Source organism: Neoarius graeffei, chromosome 10 (genome assembly GCF_027579695.1).
Source record: "Neoarius graeffei isolate fNeoGra1 chromosome 10, fNeoGra1.pri, whole genome shotgun sequence".
Classification (NCBI taxonomy): Eukaryota; Metazoa; Chordata; class Actinopteri; order Siluriformes; family Ariidae; genus Neoarius; species Neoarius graeffei.
The window spans coordinates 68,878,507-68,897,184 of NC_083578.1; the positions used below are offsets into that span (position 1 = coordinate 68,878,507).

An 18,678-nucleotide genomic window follows, 5' to 3' on the forward strand; every position below is an offset into this window, starting at 1 on the left:
CTGGATGAGGTTGGACTGTAGACGGTCTTGAGGGCACTATAGAAGTTCTTCATATCTTTTTTGTCGGCGAATGCCTGGATAGAATCGGCTCGTTGACTGTACCAGTCGTCTTGCATGCGCCGGAGCTCAGTCTGAACTGTGCTTTTGGCCGCGCGAAAGGCGTCCCTTTTAGAGACAGATGTTGGATCATCAAGGAGTGCGCGATGGAGTTTCCGCTTCTCTTCGAGAAGTGACTGGATGCGAGTGTTGTTTTCATCGAACCAGTCCCGGTGTTTGCGGACTGATTGGCCTAAGACATTAGAGGCTGCATCATAGAGAGAGTCGCGGAGGCTGGCCCATTCAGCTTCCACGTCGGCGTTGGGGCCGACGTTGGAGGGAGGCAACTACTCTTGCAGCACATCAACGAGCTGTTGTTTCACCAAGTCGTTCTTGAGCTTCATGACGTTCAGACGTTTTGGTACTTTGATGCCTTGAGGCCTCCTAGGTTGAGTAATGCGGAGGTTCAACTTGGAGATTAGCAAGCGGTGGTCTGTCCAGCATTCCGCGCCACACATGGTCTTCATGACTCTGACGTCCTGCCTGTCCTGTTGTCTGATAATGACGTAGTCAAGTAAATGCCAGTGCTTGGAGCGAGGGTGCATCCAGGACATCTTATTGCGGTTAGGCAGGCGAAAGACCGTGTTGGTTATGAGGAGATCATTCGCGGCGCACATCTCAAGCAGGAGTAGGCCATTGCTGTTGCATTTGCCAATACCATGGCGCCCCAGTACTCCCTCCCAAGCTGTGTGGTCTTTCCCAACTCGGGCATTGAAGTCACCAAGGATGATGAGCTTATCAGTCCGCGGCACTGCTGCAATGGCATCCTTCAGATCTTCGTAAAATCTCTCTTTCACCTTGTCAGGATTTGTCATAGTGGGGGCATAGGCGCTTATCAATGTGGCAAATTTCTTCTTCGGAAGGGGGAGGCGGGCTGTCATCAGCCGGTCATTGATTCCTTTTGGGCGAGCAGCCAGCTTCTGGAGCAGGTTGGACTGGATGGCAAAGCCAACTCCTGCCTCTCGTCGTTCGTTCTGACTTCGTCCGATCCAGAAGAAAGTGTAGCCAGCAGACTCCTCTGTCAGTTCTCCTTCCTCAGCTAGACGTGTCTCACTGAGGGCCGCGATGTGCACATTATAGCGAGCAAGCTCACTGGCGATGAGGGCGGTTCGTCTCTCTGGTCTGTTTGTGCCGGCACGATCAAGAAGGGTGCGGACATTCCATGTGCCCAGGGTGACAGCTGTCACCGTAGGTGTTCTGGTTCTCTTCTTTGTCTTCTTACCGCTGGTATGGGACCCCCGCCAGCCGCGGCATGCTGGCCAGGGAGAGGTGAGACAGGCAATTTTTGGGGCACCTTTTCTAGCCCCTTCCCCAGGCTAGGGGGGAAGCAGTGCTGTCCTAAAGAGGGCTGCTTCGTCGCTCAGGTGGCTGCCGAATTCCAGTGCTGTCTCATTCGCTGGAAAGCGACCCTATGGCCTGAGCCGCCTGACGTGCAGATTTGTGACTACGACTGCCAGTGAGTCCACACCTGTCGCTTCGCCACTCATCTATCGCCGTAGGACTTGGAGGGTGTGAAAACATATGAAGTCTTGACTTGCGCGTGAATTGGATTAAAGTGAGGGAGACATGCGCTGAATCAGCCTCACTCTCTCGTCTTGGTACGCCGGATCCAGTGGCAAGACAGAGTCAAGATGGCTGGGGACGTAGCAGGATGCAGGCGCTGCCGGAAGCAGGCAACTATGCCAAACAACCACCTTCGGGGCACCACTCCGGTTTTTCTGTCAGGGTTGACTCCCTTAGCCTTAGGCTTTTCCAGGCCACCCACAAGGCAGTGTGGCTAGGTGTCGATAGCTAGGTCATTAGCTAGTTATTAGTTGCCATTATAATGTTGAATACAGTGAGTAGACAAACAAATATGGCATGAGATATCAATAAAAGTGTGAGATTGAACTGCTTATAACTCAGGAAACCTCTTTTAAAATGAACTACAGAAATACAACAATTCTGAGATTGTCAGGTAGGAGGTTGCAAGTGCAGAAGTACAACTTTAATAATAAAGTATAGTGGAAATATATAAGCATGTAAAACACACACACAGGCAAACAGTCCAAAATGGCAGGCAAAATCCAAAAACGCGAAACAAGCAAAATGGTCCGGTGAGGCGCAAACAGGATATCAGAGGCAAAGCGAGAATGGGAACGAGAAACAAGCACAAGAATCAGGAAATCAGAAACATGGCTAGTAAGGCTTGGTAATGCGTACTGACATAGCGGAACACTTCGCACAGATCGTGCATCAGCACAGTCCTTAAATAGGTGCACATATAGCTCCTTAATTGAGTTCAGGTGCTGGAGTCCACTTGACGCGCGCACAGCCCAGGGCGCACCTTCAGGTGCACGCGCCATAGCGTGCAGGACTGACAGAGATCACTAGATCGATGGAGTCAGATTAATTCACAAATAAATGTCACATGATTCACAAATATATTTTGTGATTCATATATAAATGATGTATTTAAAAGTATAAAATTTTAAATAAAAATATTTTGATACAGGCGGCACGGTGGTGTAGTGGTTAGCGTTGTCGCCTCACAGCAAGAAGGTCTGGGTTCGAGCCCCGTGGCCGGTGAGGGCCTTTCTGTGCGGAGTTTGCATGTTCTCCCCGTGTCCGCGTGGGTTTCCTCTGGGTGCTCCGGTTTCCCCCACAGTCCAAAGACATGCAGGTTAGGTTAACTGGTGACTCTAAATTGACCGTAGGTGTGAATGTGAGTGTGAATGGTTGTCTGTGTCTATGTGTCAGCCCTGTGATGACCTGGCAACTTGTCCAGGGTGTACCCTGCCTTTCGCCCGTAGTCAGCTGGGATAGACTCCAGCTTGCCTGCGACCCTGTAGAACAGGATAAAGCGGCTAGAGATAATGAGATGAGACATTTATTTACAGACTGACATATCTGCATTTACAAACTGCTCGCTATTTGTGAACATCCCTACATTTTGCATGAATTTTTGAGACTTTCCTGTCGCAGCTTAATTCACAAATGCATTTTTTTCAAACGGGTATTCTCTACAGCCTATCAGATCTCGCTTCCAATTTCAGTCAATCACATGAATGTAAATTTGAGGGTATTGTTGAATGTGATTACATTGCATTACATCTGTGCAGCGTCCAGTTATGTGAACTACTACACCATAACGGATATTGCTCAGAGTTCCACTTGCATGCTTTGCTTCCACCTTAACATTGCTAAACACGTTATCTGTGTGACAGCAAAACATGTTATTTGGCAGCTACCAAATGCCATTGAGCTGTGGTTTCCTCTTCTTGTAATTGGTTGTATGGAGATGTCCGTTATGGTGTCGTAGCCCACATAACTGGACACTGAGCAGATGTAACGCAATGTGATCAGATTCAATAATACCCTTGAATTTACCTTTGCAAATTTACAAATGTAACAAAAAATTATTGAAAAATGTTAATGCTTTTAAATACGTATGTTTGTCGTTACCTCACCTGCGATGGAGTAAGCAGGGTGAAGTATTGTAATCAGTGCGGTTTGTTTGTTTGTTTGTGTGTCTGTCTGTTAACAATCTAGCGTCTAGACGGTTGCACTGATTGACTTCATATTTTCAGGGTAGGTGGGCAATGGTCTGTAGATTTCTTGACTAAATTTTGAGCAGGGGCGGCACGGTGGTGTAGTGGTTAGCGCTGTCGCCTCACAGCAAGAAGTTCCTGGGTTCGAGCCCCGGGGCCGGCGAGGGCCTTTCTGTGCGGAGTTTGCATGTTCTCCCCGTGTCCGCGTGGGTTTCCTCCGGGTGCTCCGGTTTCCCCCACAGTCCAAAGACATGCAGGTTAGGTTAACTGGGGACTCTAAATTGACCGTAGGTGTGAATGTGAGTGTGAATGGTTGTCTGTGTCTATGTGTCAGCCCTGTGATGACCTGGCGACTTGTCCAGGGTGTACCCCGCCTTTCGCCCGTAGTCAGCTGGGATAGGCTCCAGCTTGCCTGCGACCCTGTAGAAGGATAAAGCGGCTAGAGATAATGAATGAATGAATGAATGAAATTTTGAGCATAATCGGGTCAAGGTGAAGGTCAAGGCCACCGGAAAGGTCAACCTTTGGGTCAAAATAACATTTTCCATTATAACTCAAAAACGGTTGCCGATAGACAGATGTTTACTATTATGAGCATATAGGAACTCCCATATGGCCTTTCATTTGGCACCATGATCTTTGACCTTGAGTGACTTTGAAAGGTCAAACTCAAGGTCACGGATTTTCAGAAGGTTGTAACTTGAAAACGCTTGATGGTCGACAGATGTTTACCAGTATCAGCTTATAGGAAGTGCCATATGGGCTTTCATTTGGCACCATAATATTTGACCTTGAGTGACCTTGAAAGGTCAAACTGAAGGTCATGGGTTTTAAAAGGGCTATTACTTTAAAATGGTTCATGAGAGTCAGATATTTACCATTATCAACATATAAGAAGTCCCATATGAGCTTTCAGTTGCCGCCATGACCTTTGATCTTGAATGACTTTGAAGTGTCAAACTCAAGGTCATGGATTTTCATAGGACTATAACCTGACAGCTGATGATTGAGAAATATTACCATTATTAACATCTCATCTCATTATCTCTAGCCGCTTTATCCTGTTCTACAGGGTCGCAGGCAAGCTGGAGTCTATCCCAGCTGACTACGGGCGAAAGGCGGGGTACACCCTGGACAAGTCGCCAGGTCATCACAGGGCTGACACATAGACACAGACAACCATTCACACTCACATTCACACCTACGGTCAATTTAGAGTCACCAGTTAGCCTAACCTGCATGTCTTTGGACTGTGGGGGAAACCGGAGCACCCGGAGGAAACCCACGCGGACACGGGGAGAACATGCAAACTCCGCACAGAAAGGCCCTCGCCGGCCACGGGGCTCGAACTCGGACCTTCTTGCTGTGAGGCGACAGCGCTAACCACTACACTACTGTGCCGCCCGCCCATTATTAACATATAGGTATAAAACAAGTGCTGCCGGGTGAGGTTTGTTTTGCCTGGCAACACTTGTTTATATGTGAAACATGAAATACATTTGTGAATCGAGTGACATTTATTTGTGAATTAAGTAACTAATCTGACTCCATATAGATCATGGGGTCTTAAAATTCTTACAATCACAGACCCCATTAACTATTAACTAACTAATCATGGCCCCACTATGTATAGATTTATTTTACATGCAAACAGCTTTTTTTTTAAAGCACATTGTTTAAATCTACGGTAATATTTTGCCAATTTATTGGAAACAGAATTTTTTAAAATTTCTGAATGTTCCCCCATTAAACCCAATTTTATTTAAACTGCATTAATTTTCCGTCAACATTAGTAATAAGCCTAATAGCTTTAATAAAGGTAATAGTAATTTTCACTATTGTAACAAAATTAGCAAATCATAAACCCTGGACTTTGAGACCTATTGCTGTAGAGAACGTTTCTGGAACTGCTCGACATTTCTTTTGAAAATGTCTATCTAAAAATAATTTCTCAAATAAAAATTCATATCAACACTAATTTATCCTGAGCAGAATATATACCAAATGAAATAACCAGAACGTGATTATAAATCAACAAACTTAGCAGAGTCTGCCTCAGTATTGCTGACTAAAGTCTCTAACATTACTTTAGGCAGTGTAGCGTCTTACAGCGTAACTAATCCCTCTTAATTAAGGCTTCACACATGTGAATCAATTACCACATGCCTTACAGGCTAAGATTGCAACCAATTACTCTGTGTGAGTGCAATAGTGTGTGTCTATTTGACTCCAACGCCTACTATCTCACACACACACACACACTAAAGTAGTAAGGTGTCTGCCAAAACAAATTCTAGTGACACTGATTAGGTCAGTAAGAGGATGAGGAGAGTTGGCTATTGCAAGCATGTCAGATAATTACAACATTATGAGGGGAAATATTTCAATCTTAGATACGAAATGAAATAAGATTATGCTGTAATATGTACCTAATAAAAAAACGAACGCTATGCTTGTGAACGTTTTGTAATTTTGTAGGATTTTTATGCAAAACAATCTGTTTTTTCTGGAAACCCTGTGTACAAATAACCTAGATGTATTTATATATATGCACTATAAACCTTCTGAATGAGCTTTACAACGATACAGCACATAGTTTTTGAATCGTTTTCAGATCATTACACAATCCCTTACTCCAGATATATCCTGGGCATAGACCCAGAAAACACACAGGGATAAATACATTTATACACACGCATGCCAGAAAAAAGCTACTTTCACATTTTCAGTTCATGACATGCTCTGTCATGCCTCCACCTGAGTTCCATCACCGGCACTGATGTGGTTTCTTTGCTGATTAATCTTGGTTCCTTCATGCTCAATTTCATGGTTTGTTCCTGTTAACTAACGCAATAAATAACGTTATGATGTGAAGTGTTCCCGTATCATATACAATATACAGCTTTGCAAATGAATACACATGTAAAATGTTACTGTAACTCTGATTTTCAGATGGCCGTGAGCAGAGAGCGGGTTTCAGAGGAAACAGAAGACAGATTTCGGCAGTAGAACAGAGAGATTTCAAAAGGTCAGACATCAGGCAGCATTGCAGGGGTTCAGATTAGATATAAGAGATCAAGGGCTCTCTGTGTGTGTGTGTGAAGAGACAGATAGCCTAATCTTGTGTTGAATAATCTCCAGAAGCTTTTTATATGTCAAAGCTGCCTTAAATTCTTGTCGAACCGCACCCTGGTGCCTTTATGATAATGAATTAGAATGGTAATCATGAACGTACTGATTAGGATCAAACACTGGGATTAGAGGTTGGGTTATAATGAGAGATTAATTACTGAGAGGACTATTTGTGCGCGTGCACGCATGCATTTGTATTTAATTCTTTGTTTTCTGTGTAGCTGTACAGCCAGACACAGCTGGATCATGAGATTACATGCCGAGCTGAAACTGATACGAAAGTCATGTGTGCTGTTTGTTTGTACCGTACAGGTTGGGAAATTCCCTGTGAATATACAATGAGCTATCCAATCAGCCAACCAGCTGGTATCAGAGCACCGTATAAAATCATGCAGATGCAGGTCAAGGACTAAAATGTCACCTGATGTTCAACTGTCCAGATTGGGTGAGTGTGTGTCCAGTGTAGCCTCAGATTCATGCTCTTGGAAGCAGTTTGCCCTTCTGCTGCTGGAGTCCGTTCTCCTCAAGGTTCAATGTGTTGTGCATTTTGAGACGCTTTTCTGCTCACCGTGGTTGTAAAGAGTAGTTATTTGGCTACAGGAGTCTTCCTGTCAACTGGAACCAGTTTGATCATTCTCCTCCGATCTCTCACCAACAGGGTGTTGCTGCCCACAAAACTTTTAGTTTTTCTGTTGTTGTTAATTTTTCTACATAATGCATATCTGCATGATTTTACGCGTTGCACTGCTGCCACATGGCTGGATAATCGGGGCGAAATTATAAACTAGATGTGGCAGCCGGGCGGCACGGTGGTGTAGTGGTTAGCGCTGTCGCCTCACAGCAAGAAGGTCCTGGGTTCGAGCCCCGGGGCCGGCGAGGGCCTTTCTGTGCGGAGTTTGCATGTTCTCCCCGTGTCCGTGTGGGTTTCCTCCGGGTGCTCCGGTTTCCCCCACAGTCCAAAGACATGCAGGTTAGGTTAACTGGTGACTGTAAATTGACCGTAGGTGTGAATGTGAGTGTGAATGGTTGTCTGTGTCTATGTGTCAGCCCTGTGATGACCTGGCGACTTGTCCAGGGTGTACCCCGCCTTTCGCCCGTAGTCAGCTGGGATAGGCTCCAGCTTGCCTGCGACCCTGTAGAAGGATAAAGCGGCTAGAGATAATGAGATGAGATGAGATGAGATGTGGCAGCCGGGGCGTGGTCAAGCATCGGTTTGTGAATGGAGGGCGGGGCCAGGGAGGTGAGTGGCAAAGTCATTACACCTGTTGTCAATTAATGTTTTGTGTGTGTGTGTGTGTGTGTGTGTGTGTGTGTGTGTGTGTGTGGGTGACTGAGTTTTAACCAAGCTGAAAAGCAGGAGAGAAAAAAAAGGTCGAAAAATAAAGCCTGTGTTGACGCTATTTCCCGTCTGTCCACGCTTCAGTAATCCACCCACGTCAGGAACATACTATACTGGAGTTAATATTTTCCTTATTTTACTTATTTTTCATAACTAGAATAATATATATGAATGATGTGAATAAAAAGACTGCACAACATAACCTGACATATTTTTGTTATTTTTTGTTAAACCCACTATAGCTAATTTTTTTTTTAATAAAATACTTTTAAGTCTCTGAGCAAAAACAGAGGAAGAAGCCCCTTTTACACAGCCTGTTCAAACGGGAATCTTACACCTTTATAAGATAAGATAAGATAAGATAAGATAAGATAAGATAAGATAAGATAAGATAAGATAAGATAAGATAAGATAAGATAAGATGACCTTTATTATCCCACAATGGGGAAATTTCCTGTTTGCAGCAGCACAGTGGATAGCAGCAGAAGAGGACATATCAAACCACACAAGTAAAAAATCTCATCTCATCTCATTATCTCTAGCTGCTTTATCCTGTTCTACAGGGTCGCAGGCAAGCTGGAGCCTATCCCAGCTGACTACGGGCGAAAGGCGGGGTACACCTTTCTGCCTCAAATCGCTTCCTATTTCTCTTCACTTTCTCCTCGGACATATTTCCGGTCACACAAACATGTTGCTTTCTCTCTCTCTCTCTCTCTCTCTCTCTCTCTCACTCTCTCTTCTCTTCATTTGTGAGTGAAATTTTCTGTGACAGATTTTTTTTCCTCCTGAAAAGCTGGCTCAGCTAAAGGACATGAACATGTTTTATATATATATATATATATATATATATATATATATATATATATATATATATATATATATATATGAGTGATTCCACGCTTATGGGTACTGAAATGGGGACATGAACTTATTCACCTAAAACCATTTCTTTTTTTACCATCAGGTCACAAAACATGTAATCTTTAATGAATGATATGTTAAAAGATAACTTTAATTTTCTGAGATGTAATAAAAACATATTTATATGCCAAAGTCAAGCCTATGAGTTCCAAAATGATGTCTGTTACATTACTTCTGTTACGATTGTCCATCTCGCGTCTGTTACAAATTAATTACAATCTAGCTATATACCATGTTAATCTTATTGAAAGAATGTGTATGTTTATTCTACTACACATGTTTATTAATTATATTTGCTAAAACATCACCTTCCTATGTTTCAAAAAGTAATTCTACATTGTTAAAATTGAGAATATATATGTCCACAACACTTCTGTTACGTTCTGACTTTGGCATATAAATATGTTTTTATTACATCTCAGAAAATTAAAGTTATCTTTTAACATATCATTCATTAAAGATTACATGTTTTGTGACCTGATGGTAAAAAAAAGAAATGGTTTTAGGTGAATTTTTAAAAATAAGTTCATGTCCCCATTTCAGTACCTATAAGCGTGGAATCACTCATATATATATATATATATATATATATATATATATATATATATATATATATATATACACACACTGAGGCTTTTACATCCGTTAAACGTGAATTATTTAATGGAAGTGATTACATGTTGCATGTGATGCTCAGCAACTCTGTTTATGTTTTGAATGTGGTGTAAATGTACACAGCTAACAAAAGCACCTCAACACTCAGTTTCCCAGCCACTGGTTAGAAAGCAGGACCGATACTCTCAGAGTATTCATATTTCCGACACATAGATACATCACTGTAGACGTCAACACTCCATTGTGACATGTCACACCTCTGGTGATGGAACACCAGCTCACAATGAAAAAACACACGTTGGCGCAGCTTCATGCAGACATTATTTGGTTCAGTGTAAACAACCAAATACAGGGGTGTCTTCTTTATGCCAATATTGCAGAATATCTGTGCAAAAAGGGCTAGAGAGAGAGTGTGTGTGTGTAGGGCCTGGCACCTTGCAGAGGCACTGTCCGGTGGTCTTGTTGCAGTCTGGGTCAAAGCCTTTACTGACATCACAGTTACATGGTCCACATGTAGGATTTCCCCACCAACCACGGGGGCACTGCTGCTCACTCCTGCAACACACACACACACATCAGAGAACAGTTTACCATTATAGGCACAGACCACACCCCTTCTCTAGTAGCAAATCTCCTCTGACATTTAATTCTATAGAACTGCTATAATCCTAAACCGTGTGTGTGTGCGTACCTGTGTTGGCAGTACTGGCCATAGTGGTTGTCTCCACAATCACACACATAGCCGTGGGAGGATCTTGGCTTCCTGTGACACCGAGCCTCATTCTCACACGGGTTTAGCCGACATGCATCTGTACAGTTCTTACCATAAAAACCTGCACACACACCCACACACACAAACTTCACCTTCTGCTTATCATCAAATCTGCTCATAAATGTGAACAGTCATGAGCCAGGTTGATCTTGCTGTTAAGAATTATAATGAGATAAATTGGAGCTAAATAATTTTGCTCAAAATCTTTACAAAAAAACTATGTTCCTCTTCAGTGAAGATGTTTCACAATTCACCTATTCTACAAGAATTCAAAGGAACAGATTTCACTGAATAAAATTATACCCGGTGCAATAATAATAATTAGTATAAATACGAAGGTGATTATAGGAAATTGTGCGCTGATTAGTTGAGAAATTCGGATTATTTCTCGATAATTACCTCAAGCGACTCGGCAAAACGGTGGCCAATCGCTTCGTCGCTGTAAGTGAGGAAGAATTACAAATTATGAAAGAAAATGCTGTTCCTAAAAGCAATAAATATGCTGTGAAGTTTGGTATAAAACTATTCAAAGGTAAGGTGGAGTTGTGATTTATTTTTTATCGATTTCAAAACAATGTATTTTATGTCTCAGCATAGATAAGTGACACAAGTCTGCACAGCACCATTATTACATTTGCATGCCACTTTTAAAGTTTGAAATACATTTTTAATACAATTTTTAATTATTTTTTAATAAATCACCTGTGTATTTATACTAAAACAATTACCTGCCTCAGGCTCATTGAATATCGGTGAATAATAACCTCAGTTTCGTCTCTGTTATTACTGACTTCTACTTCGGTGAATAATTGCTAATTATTATTATTATACCACAGCGCTAATGAATGATTGATTCCGACTGTTCTGAAGGTGTTGATTAATTTTCTGTAACAGCTGCTCTGACTGCAGTTCCAGCTGCAAGGAAGAGTAGAGGTTTATATTAATTTACTAGTTCTAACACGCGATCATTTCTAGAATAACAACTCACATGGGGACTTGCCTGGCAGATATACCACATAAATGGATTGTTAAATGTGTGTAATTGTTGATATGGTAAAGCCTTCTGTGAGGAAACGTTAACATTTATTTTGCATTCATGAAATGAATGCCAGAGATTTATTACAGTCAGAAAAAAAAGCTGTAAGTTTTTTTTTATGATGTGTAAGTCAATTGTATGACGTGGGGTGGCACGGTGGTGTAGTGGTTAGCGCTGTCACCTCACAGCAAGAAGGTCCGGGTTCGAGCCCTGTGGCCGGCGAGGGCCTTTCTGTGCGGAGTTTGCATGTTCTCCCCATGTCCGCGTGGGTTTCCTCCGGGTGCTCCGGTTTCCCCCACAGTCCAAAGACATGCAGGTTAGGTTAACTGGTGACTCTAAATTGACCGTAGGTGTGAATGTGAGTGTGAATGGTTGCCTGTGTCTATGTGTCAGCCCTGTGATGACCTGGCGACTTGTCCAGGGTGTACCCTGCCTTTCGCCCGTAGTCAGCTGGGGCCCTGTTTACATTATTTCGAATCAGCGGATCATCAGATTAACGTTTTTAAAACGATTCGCGTACACACACAAAATTTCTGTGCCTGCAACAAAACCGTTCCCTGTGCACACAGCAACGCCAATACACGGATACGCTAATCACATGACTAATTAGACGGCACGTCACATGATCCCAGTGCATATCGGGCATGCGCAAGTCACTCACCACTTGCAAGCACATAAAGTGTGTGAGAGATTGAGTGAGCGAGTGAGAGAGAGAGAGAGAGAGAGAGAGTGAGCAAGAGAGTGTGAGAGAGAGGAGAGAGAGAGAGAAAGAGAGAGCAAGCGAGCGAGAGAGTGTGAGAGCATAAGAATCAAAATTTGAAGTTCTTTATGGAAATCAGGGATGCCATGTCATTGGGACTAAAGAGGAGAAGGTTTTTCAGCAGTCGCGTGACATGACCAACGTGGCATGACCAACGCCAGCGAATCAAGAAGGTGGATGTCACAGTGACGTTGTCCAATGACGACGTCAGCTAGAGCTCAGCACTGCGTATCCTCGTTCCTCAATGTTTACACAGCACCGGATCAGATACGTACTGGGTTGAATACGTGGGCCCTGGCGGGTTCAAACTGTTCCGCCTGTGGAGTCGTTTCCCGGCGTTTTAATGTGCACGGACAGTGCATCCGCAATGACAACGATATGGATACGGTCTAATGTAAACACCACCTGGGTTGGCTCCAGCTTGCCTGCGACCCTGTAGAACAGGATAAAGCGGCTACAGATAATGAGATGAGATGAACTTTAAGACAGAGTAAAAAGTGAGACTTATGAGGGAATGACTCTTTATAGTGATGATAACATGAGTGATTATAGGAACCAGCATTTCTTGTGGAGGGTTTATGTACAGTACCAGTCAAAAGTTTGGACACACTTTCTAATTCAATGGGTTTTTTTCTTTATTTTTTAATTAAAATACACTTCATGTCTTAAAGTAATGATGGATGTCGTTTCTCTTTACTTAGTTGTTCGGTTCTTGACATAATATGGATTACTACAGTTGTGGAATAGGGCTATTTACTGTATTTTTATTATTTACTATTTACTGTTTGATCTCAAACGCATTAAGAAGGCAAGAAATTACACTAATTAACTTTTGACGAGGCACCTGTTAATTGAAAAGCGTTCCAGGTGACTCCCTCGTGAAGCTGGTTAAGATAATGCCAATAGCGTGTAAAGCATTATCAAGGTAAATGCTTGCTACTTTGAAGAATCTAAAATATCAAACATTTTGTTTTTTTAACACTTTTTTGTTTACCACATAATTCCATATATGTTCCAGATGTTATTTCATAGTTTTCATGTCTTCAGTATTGTTCTACAATGTAGAAAATAATCAAAATACAGAAAAACCTATGAATGAGTAAGGGTGTCCAGACTTTTGACTGATACTGTAACTATAAACTGATAAAACATTTAAAAAAAGATGTTTAGTTCTTTAATGAATACTTATTTGTAATAGATGTCAAATTGCTGTGGTATAAGAACAATAAAACAATTCAGTATGTGCTGTTACTGAAATATTATTGAGAATTATCCATTCTGTGGTGGTAATGTATCATCACTGATTATTTTTCTATAAATTTTCCCAAAGAGATCAGTAGAGTCCATCCATCCATTCATCACCCATCCATCCATCTGATCTGAAAATGAATTACCTTGTTCTCCAAATGTATTAAGTATTTGAAACTTTTGTTTCCCACATCATTCTACTTCAAAATATTAGCTGGATGCCCATCCCTCCCCATCCAATCCTCCCCATCCTTTCAAAACATCTAACATGAACTTACTACTCCTCTATTCAACTCCATTACTCTATTGAACAGAATATTCATTGGATTCCCCATATCATCCATCCATCCATCCATTATCTGTAGCCACTTATCCTGTCCTACAAGGTCGCAGGCAAGCTGGAGCCTATCCCAGCTGACTATGGGCGAAAGGCGGGGTACACCTTGGACAAGTCACCAGGTTATCGCAGGGCTGACACATAGACACAGACAACCATTCACACTCACATTCACACCTACGGTCAATTTAGAGTCACCAATTAACCTAACCTGCATGTCTTTGGACTGTGGGGGAAACCGGAGCACCCGGAGGAAACCCACGCGGACACGGGGAGAACATGCAAACTCTGCACAGAAAGGCCCTCGCCAGCTGCTGGGATCGAACCCGGACCTTCTTGCTGTGAGGCGACAGTGCTAACCACTACACCACCGTGCCACCCCACGTCATACAATTGAATCAAATTGGAGTAATAGACTATATATGTATGTATGTATACATACACACACACACACACACAGAGTGTTTCAAAAAGTTTGAGATCATTTCACAATCTAATAACTTTGCCAATTCTCGTTCAACTGACATCAAATTTTAACAGCATGTGGGGAAACAGGTCAAAATTTTATGTTTAATGTTGTTTGTTTTTATCTTTTTAGGTATAGAAATGCCATTCATTGGAAAAGAAAAGGCGTTTTGTGCGTTAGAGTACGTTCGACTGTGTTCGAGCAAGACTGTGCAGCGTGCATTTATGAGAGAATTCTCTAAAAAAGCACCAACTGCAATGCAGATTTGGACACGGCACAAAAAGTTCAAAGAGGAAGGTGCAGGGCAAAAAGATCTGGACGACCACCAGCAATCAGAAGAGATGGTCGAGTGGGTTCGCGAATACTGAAAATTTGTGAAATCGTTCATGGAATCCACATACCTTTGCATTTCTCATTCGCACTTTGAGGAATAAATCTTACTGTATATTGCTCAACATTAAGCCTGTTCAGTTTCATTTGCCTAGACTATGTAGTTTCTGGGATATTTACATCTCAAATAATATCACATTTTTTGAAACATTATCTAAGGTTTTCATTCTGGTTGATGGATTACTTGGATTAAAAACAGATTATTACAACCTATGTATGTGTAGCAAGAACAGGGGAAAAACTCATACTGAAAGGTCAAACCGAGTGATGGATGTCACACTTATGCCCCACTGCTTTAAGGCTGAGGACAGATCAAACAGAATTTCACAAGGTTTTGATTTTTACTGGATCTGAGAGTTGAAAGTAGCCTGCCAGAATGAAGAGAATGATGGTGCTATTAGAAAACAAACCTTATGACAGACTGTTGATGAATATAATCTGCAGCTTCTTTCATTCAATATGGCTCTGATTTACTGATTTTTACGTTTGGCATTATGTATAAATGTGCAAACTTGAGAACACAAACAATAAGATCACATATATCAGATATGCACTGAAATTTAACACTTTTAAAGGAACAGTCCACCGTACTTCCATAATGAAATATGCTCTTATCTGAATTGAGACGAGCTGCTCTGTACCTCTCCGAGCTTTGCGCGACCTCCCAGTCAGTCAGACGCAGTCAGACGCGCTGTCACTCCTGTTAGCAATGTAGCTAGGCTCAGCATGGCCAATGGTATTTTTTGGGGCTGTAGTTAGATGTGACCAAACTCTTCCGCGTTTTTCCTGTTTACATAGGTTTATATGACCAGTGATATGAAACAAGTTCAGTTACACAAATTGAAACGTAGCGATTTTCTATGCTATGGAAAGTCCGCACTATAATGACAGGCGTACTAACACCTTCTGCGCGCTTCGGCAGCGCATTGATATCTGAGCTCCGTATCAATGCGCTGCCGAAGCGCGCAGAAGGTGTTAGTACGCCTGTCATTATAGTGCGGACTTTCCATAGCATAGAAAATCGCTACGTTTCAATTTGTGTAACTGAACTTTTTTTATATCACTGGTCATATAAACCTATGTAAACAGGAAAAACGTGGAAGAGTTTGGTCGCATCTAACTACAGCCCCAAAAAATACCATTGGCCATGCTGAGCCTAGCTACATTGCTAACAGGAGTGACAGCGCGTCTGACTGCGTCTGACTGACTGGGAGGTCGCGCAAAGCTCGGAGAGGTACGGAGCAGCTCGTCTCAATTCAGATAAGAGCATATTTCATTATGGAAGTACGGTGGACTGTTCCTTTAATGCAAACCGGGTTTAAACTTAACCTCCCCCCCAAAAAAAGCTTCTCATTACATTAATTTTAGTGAACGCACACTCATATGTACACTCTTTTACATTCATATCATATCATTCCAATACATCTCACTGCCTTTAATCTGGTTCCCACTTGACGTTGTCGCACCTTGTGTAGCAACTTTCAATTTCAGTTTTTGTCTACTCTTTGAGATCCGAGCTCAACCCAGCTATAAAAAAAAAAAGCAAACTGAACATGCAATTTATCCAAATGCACAAACAAATTATAAAGCTCTTAAAGAGTAAACCAGGGCCTTAATGTCATTTGGATATTACTAGGCAAGAATCTCATTTCATGGCTAACCATCCATCCATCCATTATCTATAGCACTTATCCATCAGGGTTGTAGGGGAAGCTGGAGCCAATCCCAGCGAGAGGCGAGATACACCCTGAGCAGGTCACCAATCTCTCACAGGGCTTTCATGGCTAATCATGATAACCTAATAAATATTTCAGATATTTCAATAAGATTCTCATGTTCGTTTATCATCAGCCATAACAACCTACTATTTATTCAATCTCATTTATTCCTGAGCCAAGACCACCTGCTATCTTTAAAAGAGCTTCCAGGCCGACTGCTAATAGTGATGGAGACCGTTTTATTAGATTAGCTTATTATAAACTTCCTGAAAAGGTCCCATGGATATGCAAGAACATTATTAATTAATGCTGAAGGAATTTAAAGCATGAGGTACTTGCATTATGTAAAATAAGTCGTCTTAATTAAGGTTTGAAGGAAGACAAGAAAACCTACATTCACTATATGGGACACACAAAGAGAAGCAAATAAAAGTGACAGAAACAGGACACATCCAAGATCAAGTGCACGAGAGAGAGAGAGAGAGAGAGAGAGAGGCTACTAAGGAACACGAGAATGCATGAGCACCGAGACTTTTACACAAAGCATGACCCTAACCTTGACTTCACAGTCACACTACACTATAATCCTATTGAAAGAAAGACTCTCTCTCTATAGGCTCCAACACAATAAACCTCTCGTCTCTAATCAACCAGTCCTGCTCTGTCTGTTTGATCTTCCTCTCTTCTCCTCCTCCTCCTTCTCTCCCTCCCATTCAAACTAGATGCAGAGCTGAGAGATTTTCTCCCTCCAGAGGAACCAGAGCAACTGACTGACTCCTTTGTCACACTGACACAACTGTAAAATTGAGATGAAAAAAAAAAAACCCTTACTTGCCTGCTGTACTTTCTCACACTGAGTATGTAATCAGACCAGAACACACTGCACTATTACCATAGACGCAATAGGCACTTTCAGACCGGAGGAATTTTGTCATGTTTTTTAGACCAGTTGGAGGAAGTTCCTCCTTTGTGTGTGTGGATATAAAAAGTGTACACTTTTGCCCACTCTTCCTTGCAAAAGTGCTCCAAATCTGTCAGATTGCGAGGGCATCTCTTGTGCACAGCCCTCTTCAGGTCACCCCACAGATTTTCAATTAGATTTAGGTCTGGGCCATTCCAAAACTTTTATTTTCTTCTGGTGAAGCCGTTCTTTTATTGATTTCGATGTATGCTTGGGGTCATTGTCATGCTGAAAGATGAAATTCCTCTTCATTTTCAGCTTTATAGCAGGTTTTGGGCCAAAATTGACTGGTATTTAGAACTGTTCATAACACCTTGACTAAAGCCCCTGTTCCAGCTGAAGAAAAACAACCCCAAAACATGATGCTGCCACCACCATGCTTTTCCGTAGGTAGGGTGTTCTTTTGGTGATGCACAGTGTTGTTTTTGTGCCAAACATTCCTTTTGGAATTGTGGCCAAAAAGTTCAACCTTGGTTTCATCAGACTATAACACATTTTCCCACATGCTTTTGGAAGAGTTGATGTATTTTTTTTGTTTTGCAACATTTAGCCGGGCCTGGATGTTTTTCTTTGTAAGAAAAGGCTTCCGTCTTGCAACCCTACCCCATAGTCCAGATATATGGAGAATACGGGAGATTGTTGTCACATGTAGTACACAACCAGCACTTGCCAGAAATCCCTGCAGCTCCTTCAGTGTTGCTGTAGGCCTCTTGGCAGCCTCCCTGACCAGTTTTCGTCTTGTCTTTTCATCAATTTTGGACGGACATCCAGTTCTCGGTAATGTCACTGCTGTCCCATATTTTCTCCACTTCTTGATGACGGTCTTCACTGTGCTCCATGGTATATCTAATGCTGTGGAAATGTTTTTGTCCCCTTCTCCTGACTGATACCTTTCAACAATGAGGTCCCTTTGATGCTTTGTAAGCTCTCTGCGAACCCTGGCTTTTGCTGGAGGATGTAACTGAGTAAACGTCAGGAAAATCCTACTAGGACTGCTGAACTTTATTTGTTGTTAATCAGAGTCATTTTAATTGATGGCAGGTGTGAACCCAAAAAGACTGAATGCTGTAATTAAAGCAAAAGGTGCTTCAACAAAGTATTAGTTTAAGGGTGTGCATACTTATGCAACCAGCTTATTGTACATTTATTTTATTTTTTAGGTTTTTCCCCCTAACAGATTTTTTTTTTATTTAATTGTACAGGTTATAGGTCATATTAAAGGTGGGAAAAGTTTTGAAATTATTTATTGTGGTCTCATTTTTTTTTTATATCAGAAAAACCTATCATTTTAATGGGGTGTGTACACTTTTTATATCCACTGTAGCTCCTACTCCAGGGTAAGTACTCTCCTAGCACA

General features: G+C 41.9%; 1 protein-coding gene across 1 annotated transcript in view; it reads right to left on the reverse strand.

Annotated features, from left to right (window-relative positions):
• celsr3 (cadherin, EGF LAG seven-pass G-type receptor 3) overlaps positions 1–18,678 on the reverse strand; it is a 151,601-nt gene that overhangs the window by 49,639 nt on the left and 83,284 nt on the right. Inside the window, exons 14-15 of the mRNA XM_060932172.1 lie at positions 10,325–10,466; positions 10,068–10,188 (exon numbers count right to left, since the gene is read on the reverse strand). Coding sequence (XP_060788155.1) covers positions 10,068–10,188; positions 10,325–10,466 — 263 coding nt within the window. The remainder of the gene's footprint in view (positions 1–10,067; positions 10,189–10,324; positions 10,467–18,678) is intronic.